Source organism: Protopterus annectens, chromosome 3.part0 (genome assembly GCF_019279795.1).
Source record: "Protopterus annectens isolate FY-2018-M chromosome 3.part0, PAN1.0, whole genome shotgun sequence".
In the NCBI taxonomy this organism is placed as follows: Eukaryota; Metazoa; Chordata; order Ceratodontiformes; family Protopteridae; genus Protopterus; species Protopterus annectens.
Window position 1 is genome coordinate 1854114883 of NC_056731.1, and position 19458 is coordinate 1854134340.

The 19458-nt window shown below is 39.0% G+C and overlaps 1 protein-coding gene across 1 annotated transcript in view; it reads left to right on the forward strand.

The window, feature by feature from the left end:
* Window positions 1–1078: 1078 nt before the first annotated feature.
* The window catches only part of LOC122797213 (5-hydroxytryptamine receptor 3A-like), a 270737-nt gene continuing 252357 nt past the window's right edge, over window positions 1079–19458 (forward strand). The window contains exons 1-2 of the mRNA XM_044066044.1: window positions 1079–1264; window positions 6344–6453. Of these exons, the coding sequence (XP_043921979.1) occupies window positions 1079–1264; window positions 6344–6453 (296 nt within the window). The remainder of the gene's footprint in view (window positions 1265–6343; window positions 6454–19458) is intronic.

Genomic DNA, 19458 nt, shown 5'->3' on the forward strand with positions numbered 1-19458 from the left:
AAGGACTTAATTTATTTATTTGAAAAAAGTTGTTTAAATATAAATGTTTACAGATTGACAATAGATATTTGCACTGTTGTGTTAGTCACAAAATAGTTCCTCAGGGACTTAGAATTTTTAAATATCCTTTTGGAGTTGTATACTCTGATGTGGTTCTAAAAGATTTTCATGACTTTTTTGATGAGTGTGGATTTGGTTTGATTTTAAAGTTGATTAAGTATAACGAAACACTGTTGAATAGTTTGTTAGTCGATCTAAACAAACTGAATGATGATATTCTTAAAGACTTGCTGTTCGATGAATACAAATATTTGTATAATAGGGTCTTGAAAAAACAGATGACAGGATCAATAAGGTTTTTGCTAGGAAGCAGAAAAAGTTTATGAGGGACAAAGAACAATATAGCAAGGGCAAAATGTATCCTGGACCTTTGAATAACTTTAAAAATAGAAATAAAAAACAGGAATTGGTTCACCCTATGCAATTTGATTTAGCTGAAACTAATGAAATACAAAGAACTGACTTCCATGGTAGAAATAATCATGGTGGGGGTGCGTCTAATAGAGTTTTAGATGAGCTTGATTTCTTCTCTGAACCACATGAACATTTTTTAGGCCAAAGGAGGTCAGAACGGCTGGCAAACAAAGCCAGACTTCCATCCGACCCGGGTTATTCAACAAGTTTACATGGGAACAATTTTGGATGGAAAAATGTGGGGAAGAAGGGCAGATAAATATTATTCAACATGCTGATGGTATAGTTTTTGAGTATAAAGTTTTTAAATTTTCAATTATACATCTATTGTTTTGGGAAAGCACCATTTTGATTTATTTTCAAAGGGTTTTAAGTTTGTCAAATCAGAGTATGGTGATTTGGCACACATTTTAGTAGATTTTAAACTATACCTGAGAAAATTAAACCTTGGTTTGATCCATAAAAAAAAACTTGGGAGACCATTCTTTCACCAACAGAGGTAAGGTATAGCACATACAACCCACCCCTGCATCCAGCACTTATTACATTTGAGAGTATTATTACAAATGAAATTTATGACACCTACAAAAAGAACAGAAGAAAAATGGAACAACATAATTTGAGTAAGGAAGAAGAAAAGTTACTTTTTGAGTTAAAAACACAGAAATATATTAGAATTATGAAACCAGATAAGGGAGGTGGTGTATTATTTGATAATGAAGAATATAACAATGCCTTAACTAACATTCTGTGGGATTCGAACACACATACTTCAGTCTCATACAACGAGGTAAGATTGCATATAGAAGAATTGATTCTCTTTTAGAAGAATATCTTTTAGAAAATAGAGTTGATAAACCTACATATAATTTTCTGAGACAAATACACCCTATTATCCCTCAGTTTTTTGGGGTACCTAAGGTTCATAAGTCTATATCTGACCCCCCGTTTAGACCAATTGTATCAGCCAGTAATTCTAAAACACACCCCCTAGCAGTGTATGTAGATAGCCTTACTAAAAATATAGCAACCAAGATGGAACATTTAATTAAATATTCTTGGGAATTCCTTAGTAAATTAAACAAAGAATTGTGGTCAGAAAATTGTGTATTTCTGACAATTGATGTTAAGGATTTATTTACCTGTATACCACGTGTTGAGGGACAGGAATTTTTTGAGGACAGTATCCACAAACACCTGGATTTACCTTACGATCAGAAGTTATTAATTCTGGAACTAATGGAAATGGTTTTGGACAATAACTATATAGGCTTCCAGGGGGAATATTACCAACAAACCAGCGGTGTAGCTATGGGGGCAGCTTGTGCCCCCATTTTTGCGAACTTAGTGATGCTAGAATGGGAGGAAAGATTTGTGTTAAATAGTACTTACAGGAAACATATGAAGTGCTATCTGAGATTTTTGGATGACATTTTTGTGATCTGGGATGGTACTAAGGAAAGCATAGTGGATTTTATTGACTATTTGAATAATACTACCGATTTTCTATCCTTCACATGTACCGTTGATGATCGCAGTATTTATCTGGATATCACTATTTGTAAGACACCGCTGGGTTTTAAGTCCAGAATTTTTCGTAAGGCTACATGGTGTAATAGTTATTTGCACCACGATAGTTCCCACCCTTTCCATCAAAAAAAGAGTTCGATTAAGGGACAGGCTGCCAGGCTGGCTAGGATGACTTCCGATTTCTCTGATTTATTTGAAGAATTTATTTTTCTAGGTAAAAAGTTTGAGAGCGGATATCCCAGAGGATTGGTTGGTAAAACAATGGAGGAACTATATAATGGATGGGGGACCAAATACAAAGCTTTATTAGGTCAACCCTTTAATAATGTGGTAGAATCTGATAAAGCAACAAAAAAATTATCAGGGGGCTTGTGTTACTGAATTTAACACATTTTCTGACTATTTCACACAAATAGTAGAAGCAAATTGGTGTATATTGAAAACAAACACGGAATTATACAAAGTGGTAGGAAATCAACCTCATTTCATTTATAGGACAGGAACGAGTCTTAAAAGATTGTTTGAAAGAATTGATTATAAGGAGAACAGTAAAAAGGCAATTAGCTCATGTGGTAGGTGTGGACAATGTTCTCACATCTACAAGGAAGAGTCTATAAAATTGAATAATGGCCTGGGCAGTGTTAAATTTTGCAAAGGAAATTGTTATAGCAGAATGTTGGTATATATGGCCATCTGTACACACTGTTCATCATTTTATATTTGGAAAACCGAAAGGGCACTAAAAGATAGAATATATGAACACCTTAATGACATTAGGATTAGGAAAGATGCCAGTGCCCTATACAAACATTCGGTTTCCTGTGCATCTTCCAGTAGTTTTAAATGTGGAATTATTGATTTGGTCAAAAATAATCACGGGGGGGGTGATATAAAGAATTTATTATTGAATAGGGAATTAAGATGGCAATTGAGACTTAAGGCCAGTTACCCCCCAGGCCTTAAATAATACATCAGCATTAAAGCTATACTTATTGAAAAGGCAGCAAAAGTTTGAATTATTGGGTATAATACGTTTCACATATTTAACCTTTCACATGTGATGATGGCAATATTTCATAACAGATTTATTGTATATTTATTTAGTTTTACTTAGTTTTATATTAATGTAAGGAAACACCTTATTTATCCTTTGATTTCTATACACTTTTGTACAATGGTTTTGTGACATAAAATAACATTACATGTTTTTTTAAAATCAGCTGGCATTGCTGCTTTAAATTTTTAATTGGTTAGTTAATTAAGGTTATTATGGCATTTTATATAGTAGGCTTAGCACTGGTAATGTTTTATCTGAAGAAGTCTCATTTGGAGATGAAAGCGCTCATGTATTAGTGGATTTAAAATAAACTTTAAAGAGGTTACCCTACTTGCAGTCTGGAATCGCCTTTTACTCTATTTAGTTGTTTGTGACTATTTTTGATTTGTATATCTTGATTATTATTTATGTAGTGCAGAGTGTTCCTTTTTGGGGGAGATTTTTCTGACAATAACTCAGAATATGCTTACCTTAATACCCATTTAAATTATTTAGTATTCTAAGAAATCTGTTGTGTAATCGAAGACTGACAGAAAACTAGAGTTTAATGTAACTAATGAGCTACTTTTTTAACAAAAATAAGTCAACATGGAAGAAAAATATTGACCTTTATCTGGGGATTGAACCCAGGACTCCCTGCATTTTGTGTGGGTATCACTGCCGGTGGTTGAACATGGAGTCTGTGGATATCAGTTTTCACCCAGGAGCAGCTGTTTTTCCTTTTAAATAGGAAATCACCATGTTTGTGATGCTGTAGTGCTTGAGGTACACTGGACCCAATTAGTCACTGTTACTTGTCTGCACAGAGATTATAGCAATAACCCACACCTGGGTGTGGGTAATGCTGGATTTACCCACGGTTAGTGTGGTTTGGTCACGAGGGCGAAGCCCGAGTGGCCAAACAAAGCCGACCGTGGGTAAATCCAGCATTACCCACACCCAGAAGTGGGTTATTGCTGTTATACAATGACATTATTTAAAAAAAAAATAATGACTTTTCTTAAATAATGCCATTGTATAATGCCTCCTTGCTGCCCTTCCGCAGCTGTCTGGTATTCTGCAGCAGTTCTGATGTACTGCGCATGCATTATGCCTACGCAGTACATCAGAGCTGTGGGCAAAAGCAACGGAGAATGCAAGATCTCCGTTGCTTTTTACAAACTGTTTTGCTATGTTAAATGGGTTTAACATAGTGAGACAGCTTTAAAAAAAGCAACAGAGAATCTCCGTTGCTTTTTTTAAAGCTGTCTCACTATGTTAAACCCATTTAACATAGCGAGACAGTTTTGAAAAAAGCAACGGAGAAAGTAAGATCGCCATTGCTTTTTACAAACTGTCTCGCTATGTTAAAGGAGTTTAACATAGCGAGACAGCTTTAAAAAAAGCAACGGAGAAACTCCATTGCTTTTTTTAAAGATGTCTCACTATGTTAAACTCGTTTAACATAGCGAGACAGTGTGAAGCAACGGAGATCTTGCGTTCTCCGTTGCTGTAAAAAAAAGAGTTATTGTAATGGAAAAAGTCCGGGCAACTGGACCTTTTTCCATTATTATAACTCTGATTTACAACGTGCATGCTGACCAATCAGCGTGCACGTTTTTGAATATTAATGGGGCTCATTGTATAATAATAATGTTTACATATGCAGTCACACTTACAAAATCACTGCTGCTCTACAAACACGATCATGCTTGCAGGTTAACTTGCACTGGGTCCATTGTTCTTCATAATTCTCAGAGAAGGAGCTGTGCAATGCCAGCTCAGATTTTACATGAAAAGAGAGCAGTAGGCTGCAGACAGTCTTTACTGCCAGGAGAGTATGGTTTGTAGTGACCAAGCAAACCCCATTCCAAGTAGCTTGCTAACTGCAGAGTGTTTGCCCATATTTTGACATATTATCCACTGGAGAGTGCTGCTATGAAAGACTATGAAAGCTGCTAGTAGTGTAACAGATTGCAGTCTTTGTTTCAAGAATATCTCCATCAGAGGCATTCATCAGACATTCCTGCTATGGTTACTTGGTCAGTGATTCGCTTTTTCACTAAACAATGATTGGAAAATGTTTTCAGAAATTAGGTTTCCTTTGGCCACTTTGGGGATGCAGGAGTCAGCATTCTTAGCTTTCATCTTTTGGCCATTTTGTACCTCTGGCCTGGTAAGATGTTTCTGGAAATCTTCCTAACGTTTAATTCACTGCAGACTACCCATTGTGTCAGATATAACAGGTATGTATACCCACTATGTCAACTGACTTGTGTAGAAGTCCTATAGAATGAACACTTTTAATATTTCCTACGTTGCCTGTGCTTGGCCATCCCCTTTACCAGAAGATTAAGCTGAAATTCATTTGTTGAGTAAGTATGTATTTATATAATCCTTGTAAGCTGTTTTTTGTTTCCTGTCTTGAAGGCTGTGCTCATTCAGTGATTGGTGGCTGAACTGATGGATGAAAAATGTAGGTCTGTCCAAACCTGGAACATGACACCTTAACAAAATGCTGACTTGAGTCGTACAGATCTATATTCAAAAAGCTAACAGCTTAAGCCACAAAAAAAAGGGAAAACAGCCGTTTTCCTTTACTGATCCATTAACCCTACCATTAATTTGAATAGTAATAGTGTTATGGAAAGTGTTCTTTTAAGGTAAGATATAGTGTTGGGGTTAGGGACAGAGGTAAGGCCCCCTTCTCCACCTTACTAATGTATGCTAACCCTAAAATGACCCTAACCCCAGCCTTGCACCCACCATAGAAAAAATTTCCTGTAACACTGCCACTACAACATCAACACACACACAAGCACACACATATGCACACACTCACACCTACATGCACACACAGCATTGATCCCCTTACCTAGCTGTGACTAACTTTAATCCTGAATCTCATTCACACAGCCCAGACAACTAAAAACACTAGCGCTTTCCCCTTAACTATCTTGTACTCTAACCCTAACCTACTAATAGTCACACACATTCTCACCCCCAGACCCATACCCTCCTTCAAAAACCTCCATTTGACAAAACACACTTATGATGAACTGAACGGACTTCCCTTTATGTTGGCAACTTGAGCGTTCACTGAAATACCAGTAACCCATACATATTAAATACTGCAGGAAAGGAAATCCAGTTATTACCTCACTGCAGAGCATATGGTAGGTGTATGCCTGTTATTTTGTAGGACTTTTAAAAGTAACAAAGGAAAATAGGCAGATTAAATGTCCATTGTTCTTGCCTTCCTGTGTGTGTTTTTCTACTGATTGATCTTCTTATCTCTTGCAGAAGTGGCTAGATGAGTACTTAATCTGGAACCCTATGGACTATGATGGGCTTACTCATTTCTCCTTGCCAGTCAGTGAAATATGGACTCCCGACATCACCATTCAAGAAGTGTAAATATGACCTTTTTCCTTTATGGATGAATATGTAATATTCACTAAGCTGTTTATTTTTATGATTTCACAAGTTCAGATATGCCACTACTTAGCGACAGGTCATGAAAGGATTAGCATACTGTGCGCAGATTTAATGTTACCCTGCTGGGAAACACTTGGTGTAATGCATTTTGTTTACAGCATAGGGTGAAATGGATAAAATACTGGATTCATAGAGATCCATTGTGTGCATGTACAAGTCTTGTGCTGCTTGGCGGTGATGAAGTGCAGTGTAGAGTAGACATGAATATGCAAACAGTGACAGTCTGTTTGGTTGACCAGCAAGCTATGCTCTGATACTGAAATTAGAGTAAGGCCAAAATACCCACAAAAGAAACAAAGCAGACCAGATCAAGAAGTGAACTGTGAAGCAAAGGAGTGTCCATAAGTCAGCCCATAGGCATCTCACAGTACTTGAAGGTAGCAGGCTGCAAATGCTGTCAGCAAGATCTTAGTAGTACTACCTTGCAGCACACTGTAAAAACCTGCTTTAGGTGTCCAGTTAGCTGGACACTTATTGGTTCCATGAATAGGTAGTGTAGCACAGTAGAATACAGAACAATAAGACAGTATTGGTACACCGAGAAGCGAAACATGAAGGAAAGGCATATGGGGATAAAAGAGGACACACATTTTATGGAGATTGATAAGCCATTTTATATATATATATATATATATATATATATATATATATATATATATATATATACACACACACACATATATACATACATAAATATATATGCATAGATATATATACATAAATATATATGCATATGTATGTGTGTGTGTGTGTGTATGTATATATATATATATATATATATATATATATATATATATATATATACATATAAAATATGTATATATGCCTATGTGTATATGGGTCTACTTAGACCCACCCGAAGTACATTTCTCTGAAAATGAAGTAAGCAATCCCAGTTCCACGAACGTGCATTTCAACAAAAATGCACTTTTGCGAAACTCAATACAACGAATGCCAACAAAAAAGAGAAACACAAAAAAATGACACAAATGCATTTATGCATGGGGGCAAGCCTCCCTGCTCCTCCCTGCTACTTATATATACTACAGTGGGGAAAATGGAATATTCCCTTATCCTCACTGTACCACAATCTATGACAACTACTCGGTGTTTGTATTTGTTGTACTGAGTTTCGTGAAAGTGCATTTTTGTGGAAACACATTTTTGTGGAACTGGGATCGCTTATTTCAGTTTTGGAGAAATGTACTTTCGGTGGGTCGAAGTAGACCCATATATATATATATATATATATATATATATATATATATATATATATTTATATCTTCTATAAATTAGGGGTCGTCACAGCGGAACTCCGATTCACTAATGATTGGCAGTAGATTTTTACTGTGCCAGCTCGACGCCCAATCTTCAACGAAGGCACGCCCATTCACACATGTCTTTCAAATGATACTCGACTGCGGGGAGGACATGCAGACTCCATACAGAAGGCGCTCCCAGACGAGAATCGAATGGCAGACTTGCTGTGAGGCGACAACGCTACCGCTGCACCACCATGGCTTATAAGTAAGTAAATCTTCTGCTACTATAAAATAATCTATTTCAGTTTTGTACATACCCCTTTTGTAAGCCCATGAATTTTTGTCCCAAAGTTTTACCTTACCACATCTTGTAACTTCTTACATTTGTCTTACATAATTTCTTTTCTTTTTACACTTGCCTCTTAAATCACAATTAGTCTCCTGTTATTGTAATATTCATATTTATCACTACATAGTCTAAAATTTGATGAAATATGCTTTCAGTTTCTTTGCAATTAGTGTAAGCATATAATGTTATAATTCTGTGTATTCGTTCTTTCCATTTCAAATCTCTAACGGTTAATCTTTCCATTTTTACTAAAGTTACATCTAATATCTTTACTGTATTTCAGCAGACTACAGCTATTCCAGAATGTAATTTTCCAAATTGCAGATTATCTTTCCTCCCCATAGTTGCTCTACTTGTAATCTTTCATTTGTTAAAAATGTTGTGTCTTCTAATATTATTACATCAACATCACTTGTATTACACCACTCCAGAATTTCTATTCTTCTACTATATTCTTAATACTATTCACATTTACAGAAAGCACTCCAATTTTTTATTTTCTCTTTATCTTGGGTTCATGATTTCATAAGTTCACAGTTAATTACTGGGCTAGCTGTCTTAATAGGTCATTCTAAGCATAGCCAATTTCCTTCCCAAAGGTGAGAATTAAACATTGTAAATTTATGTCTAGAGTCAAACACCTTAACCATTATACCAATCCCCAGTCATTAGCTGTATAGATTCTTTTTCATCCATTTCCTTTATTTTTTCTTCACTTATCCCTTTAAATTTTCTTTTTCTTTTACTCTTTCACCAACTATTTTTTTTTCTTTTACTTTCTCCCATTTGTTTTCTTCTTCACTTATTTCAGAGCCCTCTTCTGTGTCTTCTTTATTATTTTTTTCTCACCTGTTTTTCTTCTATTTCTACTACTTAGAAAATGTCTTCTCTAGTGTTCATTTTCTTATCTTTCTTTTTCCTTATTCTTATTTTCATTTTTGCAATCCATCCATAAGTGTCCCTTTTGTTACATCTATAATATTTCAATACTCATTTTTGCATCATGTCCAATTTTCCCACAAATATAACTTTTTCTTTTGCCACAGTCATTTATCAAATGTCCTTCACAAAAAATGTTTTGGGTTTCCCCAGTATTTAACAACACACATATTCCCTCCATGTTTATCATGCTTGTTATGTGTATAATTTTTTTCTCTTTCTATTTCTAACATAGTATTCTGATCCCAGCCACCAGTCTACATATCCCTTTTGTCATAAACTTTTGCAATAAAAAATGAAAAAGTAACAGCTGGTAGGCTGCGGAAACTTCAAAAAACAGTCTTTATTATAACAAAACCATTAAAAACAAAGGACTTGCATGAACACTTTTTTCCAGTATTAAATATAAGTTCGGACTTCTTCAGATGATAAAGTGCACTGTTTAACACTCAGTTTAAATACTTACAATAAAACCAATCAAGGTTTCCTTAAAAGTGACGTCACTTATACCTCCCCTTTCATCCATTCTAAAACATATGTTCGTTCGTACTCACTAATAATTTTGTGTACTTTCAGATATAAATACACCTACTTCCCTAAAGTTTATAAAAATATACAACCTCTTAAAAGCGAAAAATAATCATCCCATAAAAGTTAGAACAGGCATTATATTACTTATGCTTATAAATAATTCAAACTTCAATTAATTTTTTCATAAATTTTTGCAGTGTCCAGTGCTGCTTTACATAAAGTTTTCAAATGTCCTTTGAAGTCTATCTTTCTACCTCTGTTCAAAATTGTACATACATTTTCTTTTTTGTTTTCCTGTTAAATGCTTTTATCACTTAAAGATTCCATGGGTTGCAGTCTTTTTCTTTGTACTCTCCAAGAAAATTTTACATTGAAAAAAGTCTCAACTATGTCACAAAATGTCTTTTTATTAGTAAGAATACATGCTCGTACCTCGTGCTTTTATGCCCAAAGGAGTTATTCAGTTGTCCCACACTTTATACTTGTCCATTTCCTTATTTTCTTTACTTTGAATTCTTGCCACATACTTCTGTTTTTCATTTTCTTCTGTCTTCTTTTCTGCTAGTCCCCTTTTGCCTTCTTTTACTTTCTCTGCATATGTTTTCTTTTCCATATCACCACTATTCTTCAGGATTGTTTCTGCATCCTCCTTTTGTATTTTTTCTGTAATCTCCCCCACCCCAAGTTAACATCTCCTTCATTTTCTAACTCACTCTGCACCACCATTTCTTTAAGTAATCAGTCCCGTAACTCGCACGACTGGAGGGCTGTAATTTATACATCCACCATTTGCTGACTCATTTCCGTCAATCAGATTTCTTTGAAACATTTCCTCAGAATCTTGCATACAGTCTCTGGTCTCAAGATCTGCTTTCTCCTCTATTTCTTTCACCACTCCAACTCTCTAGGATGCCTCCGTACCTGTTATGGAAACAGGAAGTGCTCCTTAATGAGTCGTCCAACTTGCAACAATGAAAATAGAAGTTCCTTGATGCCTTGGCCAAATTTCCCATAATAGCATAAATACCTCTTTGAGTCTTTCATTAAAAGAGGCTACTAGCCTAGTGGGACTAACCCAGTCTATAAAGGCTAAACAGATGTGTGTGCACATCTCTCAGACACATATATTGTGTGTGTCTGTATATAGATGCATATAGACACAAACACACACACACATACATATATATATATATATATATATATATATAATATGTATATATATACATATATATATATATATATATATGTATATATATATATATATATATATATATATATGTGTGTGTGTATATATATATATATATATATGTGTGTGTGTGTATATATATATATATATATATATATGTACGTATATGTATATATATATATATATATATATATATATATATATATATATATATATATATATATATATTTATTTATAGTTTTATCTATCTATACATATATGCAGTGGATATAAAAGCTGTACACACCCCTGTTAAAATGCCAGGTTTTTGTGATATAAAAAAAATAAGACCACAATAAAGCATTTCAAAACTTTTCCCACCTGTAACGTGACCTATAACCTGTTCAATTCAGTTGAAAAACAAACAAATCTGTTAGGGGAAACATATATAAAAAATAAATGTACAGTAAGCTGGTTACATAAGTGTGCACACCCTTAAACTAATACTTTGTTGAATCTCGTTTTGGTTTAATTACAGCATTCAGTCTTCTTGGGCACACACCTGCCATCAATTAAACAGACTCTTATTAACCCCAAATAAAGTGCAGCTGTCCTAGTAGGATTTTCCTGTTTTCCTGACATTTACTCAGTTGCCTGCTACTGAAAAAGCCATGGTTCACAGACAGCTTACAAAGCATCAAAGGGATCTCATTGTGGAAAGGTATCAGTCAGAAGAAGGGTACAAAAAAATGTCCACAGCATTGGATATAACATGGAACACAGTGAAGGCGGTCATCAAAAAGTGGAGAAAATATGGGACAACAGTGACATTGCAACAAACTGGTTGTACCTCCAAAACTGATGAAAAGACAAGACGAAAACTGGTCAGGGAGTCTGCCAAGAGACCTACAGCAACACTGAAGGAGCTGCAGGAATTTCTGGCAAATACTGGTTGTGTACTACATGTGACAACAATCTCCCGTTTTCTCGATATGTCTGGACTATGGGGTAGGGTTGCAAGATGGAAGCCTTTTCCTACACAGAAAAACATCCAGGCCTGGCTAAAATTTGCAAAATGGTACATCAAATCTCCCAAAAGCACGTGGGAAAATGTGATCTGATGTTGTTAATCTTCATTCATTCCATACTGATGGGTGTCTGTTCCATCCTAGGGACCAAGTCGGCCTTATACCAAGCTCGCGTCAGCCAAACACTGTCGAGCTAAACTTTACCCATAGTGCCCTTCTCCCAGTTACCTCAGATCTTGTTTGCCGAGTTACCGAAAAGCCGTGTCAAGCCAGCTTTGACTAAGCTTAGGTAAATTAAAATTTTTTAACTTTTGAAAACCCTTTCAACTTTGTTAGTTGTTAGTCTGTCCTCTTTCTTGGAAAGTCTCTTTTACTTCCTCTACTGTTTTTCTTACCTTTTTAAGATACTTTTTTAATACCATTGTTTGTATCCCCTCTCCCTTACCCTTGTGGTAATTCTCTCTGTTACTATTGTTGGTATTTCCCCTCCTTCCTCTAGTTCTTTTATGTAATAAAAAAAAAAAAAACTTTCTCTATCCTCTTTTTTTCTTTAGACATGTTAGAAAAAAGGGAGCATCTGGTTTTAAACAGTGTGACCAGTGTGGCCGCAAAATGCTGAATTCTGATGCACACACATCTTGTGTATATTGTTTAAATGTATCTCATTTATCTGTCCAGCCTCTCTGTGATATTTGTCATGGGTTCAGCTCTAGAACCCTCAAAGAGAGGCGAAACAAACTCATCCTGAAAGGCCTTCTTAAAATGCCTTTTTCAGAGGCTAGCTCTGTACAGGAGGGTTCACCCCTTCCAAGCAAATCCCATAAAAAGAGATTGCACTCTTTTCCGTCTTCACCTGGTGAAAAGTCAGAGGAACCAAAAACTAAACATTTGAAAGTGACTACTGCACTGACAATGACTGTTATGGTAGCTGCTACGGTACCACCGCTAAATTTGTGCCATCGGCACCAATTACCATTTTGGCACAGAGTACTATGGCACCATTTATGCATCTGCAAATTGTCTCCCTTCGTGCCATCTAGTGATTTAATGTCGGCACCGACCATGGCACAGTCTACAGCCTTTTCTAGCCCAGAAAAACTGACCATGCTTACTCAAGCCTCTACCGAGACTTCGGTGCCGTTGGAACCTCGGACCCGATATTCTCTGAAGGTGGAACCTTTTCTGGGGCAACAGTTTAACCCCTTCCTGGAATGGCCCGAGATACCATTGGGAATTTCTGTTAGATCAACCAGGAGCCTCTCTGAACTTGATGTGGTGCGTCTTGTTGATCAGTTGCTTACGGCTAGAGAGATTACTATTCCATCCAAAGCCCCCATTCCTTTGGCAGTTGGGGGTACTTCTCCAAGGACTCCGACTTACTCCTCTTCTTCGACCTTGGAGCAGGCATCGAAGACCCTGGAACCAACATACATTATGGTACCCATGACTACAGTCCCACTGATGGATCTCACCGTGGTTTTGGAGTCATTCCTTTGGCCTTCGGTTCAGTCAGAACCGTGGCTTTCTCATGATTGTGGTTGGACTGCGACTTCTCCGGTTCCGGGAGCGGCTCCAGTTTTTTTCTACGGTGCCATCCTTGGTTACAAGGACCCTCGCCTTATCGGCTTCTCTTGAGACTCCATCCCTGGGGGCAGGTCCACTGGAGCGGGGTCTGATCCCAGTTCCGAGGTTGTTGTTCTCAGTTCTGGGCTCCCATCCCTCTTCAGGTGGGCCTGCATTCCAGGACATGGAGAGGACACTTGCCACTGCTAGCAAACCATCGACGTTGGACTACCCATTGACTCTCCTATCTCAGCCGCAACTGACGCAAGCCACCATTATGGGACATCGAGGATAATAACCTCAGGAGACCCTATTGCAGCGTGCTCCTCCTTCTGATTTCTCTACTGAAACTCCCCTGAAGAAGGACCTAAGAAGAAATCGTGCAAGAGGAAGCATGTTGACTCCCCTGAGGAGTCTCTCACTGAGGATACAGACTTTGATGAAGAGAAAGGGTCCCCATTGTCACCCCCTGAAAATGTCTCCTTTGGAGGCATCCTGGAAATCTTAAAACAGAGGAGTGATTGGAAGCCCTCCAACCCATCCTCTGAGGAGTCCGTCTTTCTGCAGGCTTTTCATGCTTGACCCTCTACCTCTTAGGTAACCCCACCTGCAGATGAACTGATACAGCTCATAGTGCAGAGGGCTTGGAAGAATCCTGACACCGTCTAATCTATTCCAAAGAGACTAGATAAAATTTTATCTCCCCTGGAAGAGAACCTGCATTGGTCTAAATGTCTTGCAGTGGACGCTATGGTGGTGGCGGCGACCACGAAAAAGGAGCTCACAGAGGAGAACCAGATAGTCCACCCACCTAACAGGGAGTCCCGAGCGGTGGACCGACTAGGGAAGCGAGTATTTGCAACATCGACCTTCGCTATTAGGTCCTGGAATTATCTGTCACATTTAACTAGGCTCCAAAGAGATCTAGTCTCTGAACTCTCTGGAACCTTAGCAGGACAAGTGTCTGACGAGGTACGTGACAAGGTTGCCTCGCAGCTAGCTGGAATCTATATCTAACTTGTTAATGTGGTTAATATCACATGCAACCGAAAGGGGGCTAGAGCTGCGAGTTCAGGTGTAGCCATGAGACGCTATGCCTGGATACGCCTGTGTGATTTCGCAGACCCCTTTAAGTCTTCCTTCCTTAATGCTCCTGTGGAAGCATCATCCCTGTTTGTCCCTAAAGTGAAGGACATGTTAGCCAGGTGTGAGAAGGATGGAAAAACCCTGTCTGCCATAGGTGTACGTTTCTCCACCCCCCCCCCCAGCGTCCTTATTCAGGGAACCAGCAGAGTGGGAAAATGTGGCACAAAAAGTCTCAGGGTCCTTTTCATGATGCACATGGCGAGTTCTACCCCAGAGGCAGAGGGGGTTAACTTTAGTGGAAGACGCTCCTACAGAGGCAGAAGAGGACCGTGTAATCAGGGTTCCAGAGATTCTTTCTCCGGACAGTCATATCAGCACTCCTGAAGAGCAACCTGATTGCTTTCCTCTGGAAGCAGTTGGGGGACGTTTTTCCCTGCACCAAACAGCCTGGCACTGCATAACCACAAATTCTTGAGTGCAGAAAATAATCACTACAGGCTACAAAATCCCAATAAACTCCCTTCCCAATCCACAAAAACATATTCCCCACATTCCACCTAGTCAAAGGGAATCGGCAGCCATAGAGATAAAAAAGCCGAGTCAAAAAAGAGTCATCCAGACAGTCCCATCAGACCAAATAGGATCTGGATTCTACTCAAGATTGTTTTTAGTGCCAAAAAAGACAGGGAACTGGAGGCCAATTTTAGATCTCGGTGTTCTGAACAAGTTTATTACCCAAACAAAATTCCTGATGGTCACGGTTCAGTCCATTCTTCCATTTGTGGAAAAGGACGATTGGATGTGCTCTATGGACGTTCAGGATGCATATTACCACATAAAAATGAACTCACACTCCAGAAGGTTCCTTTGCTTCTGGCTAGGAGCCAATCATTACCAATTCCGGGTTCTGCCCTTCAGACTCTCTACAGCCCCCAAAGTGTTCACAAAATGTATGGCAGTGGTTACAGCTCACTTGAGATTGCAAGGAGTCTGAGTGTTTCCATACTTAGATGATTGGCTCCTCACCGCCCCCACCAAGCGTCTTCTGGAAAAAGTCCTGTACTGCACTCTCACATTGACAAAAATCCTGGGGATCTCTATAAATTGGAAGAGAAACAACCTAACCCCTACTCAGAACTAGGAGCGGTATTCAATACCCAATCTTGCCAAGTGTCTCTTCCAGATCACAGATTGCAAAGTCTAAGGGCTCAACTCAGTGTGATACTCTGTCAGGACATGGCCTCGGCTCGAGAGGTTCTCCAGCTTCTGGGGTCAATGGCTGCAGCAGTCTCCATTGTCCCATTCATGAGGTTACACAGGAGACTCCTGCAATGGCTTCTTTTGTCCCAATATTACCTGAATCATCACCCGTTATCCTATTAAATACGGATAATGGAACAGTGCTAAAAAGACATTTGGTGGTGGATGAAGCCAGATGCAAATCTTTGGAGTCGTCCTTTTTCCCCCTCCTCAACCCAAGGCCACTGTGACCATGGACACTTCTGTGATAGGGTGGGGGGGGGGATTTTCAGGTTATGACTGTCCAAGGCACATGGTCATCCATAGAGGCCAACCTGCATATCAGTGTACTAGAACTGAGGGCAGTGCTTTTGGCATTGCAGGCATTTCACTCTGTCCTTCCGCCTGGAACTATTGCCATCCAATCAGACAACATGGTTGTTGTCTGGTACATCAACAAACAAGTGGGAACCAAGTCCTTCCCATTGTGTCGAGAGACCATGAGAGTGTGGCAATGTGCGATAGCTTACAACAGCTTTCTAATAGCAACACACATTTCCAGGGATTCCAACGTGATTGCGGACAAACTGAGCAGATGTATTCTTCTGCCTCACAAATGGTCCCTCAACTTAACCATAACGGCGAAAATCATCAGCCATTGGGGCCAGCCTGCTGCGATCTTTTTCCCTCCCCAACAAATCACAAGTGCAGCGACTACTTTGCCTTGATCCCCCCATATGAGGAGCCCCTGAGGGATGCTCTTGTTCACAATTGGCCCACGGGGCTTCTATACACTTACCTGTCTCTTCCCCTAATCCCGAAATTTCTGAAGAAAGCCCTCCAGTTGAAAAGCAGAGTGATCCTTATTGCACCCTATTGGCCCCGTCAAGTATGATTCCCCTTTCTTTGCCCTCAGCTGCTAGACAGACCATGGATCCTGGATCCAACTCCAGATATTTCTCACCCCCAAGGGTTGACTCACTCGAACTTAGCCGATCTCAGGCTGACAGCTTGGTTTCTCCACTTCCAGTAATTGCCAGGCTGAATAATCTTTCTTCCCTGGTCCGTGACATTATACTGGCTTAGCATAAACTATCCGCCAGGGAAATTTACTGTAGTAAATGGAAGAGATTCTTGTTATGGTCCAAGCAAAGAAATCTTGACCCTTATTCAGCTCCAGTTAATACAGCTCTAGATTATTTGTCAAATTTCTTCAAAAGAGGAGCTGCTGCTTTAACCATCCGTGTCCATTTAGCTGCCATTTCCAATTTCCATAATGGTTTCAAGGACTCTTCTTTAATCTCCTAACGTCTTTGCAAAACCTTTCTAAAAGGGATATCTCATATTAGACCACCCATTAGGGAACCCACTGAACCATGGAGTATCACTTTAGTTCTTCAAGCTTACACAACCTCCCTTTGAACCTGCTGCTACCTGCGATTTCAAATTCTTATCCTGGACGTCCTTATTCCTAGTGGCCATTACCTCAGCTAGATGTATTTCTGAGCTTCAGGCCCTATATACTAAACATCCTTATAAAATCTTTCAAAAGGACAGAGTATCACTTCGGACAAATCCTTCTTTCCTACACAAAGGTGTTTCAGATTTCACAGTAAACCAGTCTGTTGACCTACCAGTTTTCTTTCCTAACTTCTCAAACAAAGGAGAATATTGCCTCCATCTTTTAGACGTGCATAGACAATTGAGATTTTATCTGGACAGAACTAAGGAAATCCACAAATCAGACCAATTGTTTATATCCTTTTTAGGCCCGAAACTGGGGAAAGCTGCCTCTAAAGTAACCCTGTCCAAATGGCTAAGAGATTGTATATTCCTGGTGTACCAACGTTCAAAAACCCCTATACCAGGCAAAATCAAAGCTCATTCCACCAGGTCTGTGGCAACTTCAGTAGCCTTTCATTCGAGTGCATGCTTGGACGATATCTGCACATCTGCAACATGGGCTACTCCCCATACCTTTATCTCTCACTACAAATTGGATCTGGTCTCTAGGGGAAGAGCCTCCTTTGGCTCGATGGTGCTCAGGAATATTCTTTCATAGGGGCCACCCAGGACATATAAGGTAGCTAGGGACTCTGTCCCATCAGTAAGCAATGAGTGAAGATTAACATCAGATAAAGAAGTTATGTCTTACCATAACGTTCCATTTGTATTATTCATCTTCATTCATTCATTACGTCCCTCCCTCCTTCCCCCTCCTTGAGGCTCCTGGGGGATTGTCTGGGTCCAATGTCATTCTAGGGAACTTCAGCAGATATAGCCTCTTCTTTTCTTGCTATGGTCAAACCCAATCTGAGGTAACTGGGAGAAAGGCACTATATGGGTAAAGCTTGGCTCAAGAGTTTTTGGCTGGCGCAAACTTGGTTTAAGGCCGACTCGGTTCCGAGGAGAGAACCGACACCCATCAGTAATGAATGAATGAAGATGAACAACACAGATGGAATGTTATGGTAAGACATAACTTCTTTTTATGGTCTGATGAGACCAAGGTTGAACTTTTTGGCCACAATTCCAAAAGGTACGTTTGGCGCAAAAAACACACTTCGCATCTCCAAAAGGCCATCCCAGTGGTGAAGCATGGTGGTGGCAGTACCATGCCTTGGGGTTACTTTCTTCAGCTGGAACTGCGGCTTTAGTCAATGTGGAGTTAATTTTGAATAGTTCCAAATACCAGTCACTTTTGACCCAAAACCTTCAGGCGTCTGCTAGAAAGCTGAAGATGAAGAGGAATTTCACCTTTCAACATGACAGTGACCCCAAGCATACATCCAAATTGATAAAAGAATGGCTTCACCAGAAGAAAATTAATGTTTTGGAATGGCTCAGCCAGAGCACAGACCTAAATCCAATAGAAAATTTATGCGGTGACCTGAAGAGGGAGACTTGATGCATTGTTTTGCAAATTTTAGCCGGGCCTGATGTTTTTCTGTGTAAGGAAAGGCTTCCGTCTTGCAACCCTACCTCATAGTCCAGACATCTGGAAAATATAGGAAATTGTTGTTACAAGTAGTACACAACCAGTACTTGCCAGAAATTCCTGCAGCTCCTTCGGTGTTGCTGTATGTCTCTTGGCAGCCTCCCTGACCAGTTTTCGTCTTGTCCTCATCAGTTTTGGAGGGACGTCCCTTCTTTGCAACGTCACTGTTGTCCCATATTTTCTCCACTTTTTGATGACTGTCTTCACTGTGTTCCATGGTATTTCCAATGCTGTGGAAAATTTTTTGTACCCTTCTCCTGACTGATACCTTTCAACAATGAGATCCCTTTGATGCTTTGTAAACTCTCTGCGAACCATGACTTTTGCTGTAGCAGGCAACTGAATAAATGCCAGGAAAATCCTACTAGGACAGCTGAGTTTTATTTGGGGTTAATCAAGAGTCTCTTTAATTGATGGCAGGTGTGTACCCAAGAAGACTGAATGCTGTAATTAAATCAAAAGGTGCTTCAACAAAGTATTAGTTTAGGGGTTTGCACCCTTATGCAACCAGCTCATTGTATGTTTTTTTTATTTTTTATATTTTTTCCCCTAACAGATTTGTTTGTTTTTCAATTGAATCATACAGGTTATAGGTCACATTAAAGGTGGGAAAAGTTTTGAAATGATTTATTGCGGTTTCATCTTTTTATATCACAAAAACCTGCCATTTTAACAAGGGTGTGTAAACTTTTTATATACACTGTAGGTGCCAAATTTGGGATGAATTTTCTGTTACCCAACCAGGTGTCCAAGTTGCACT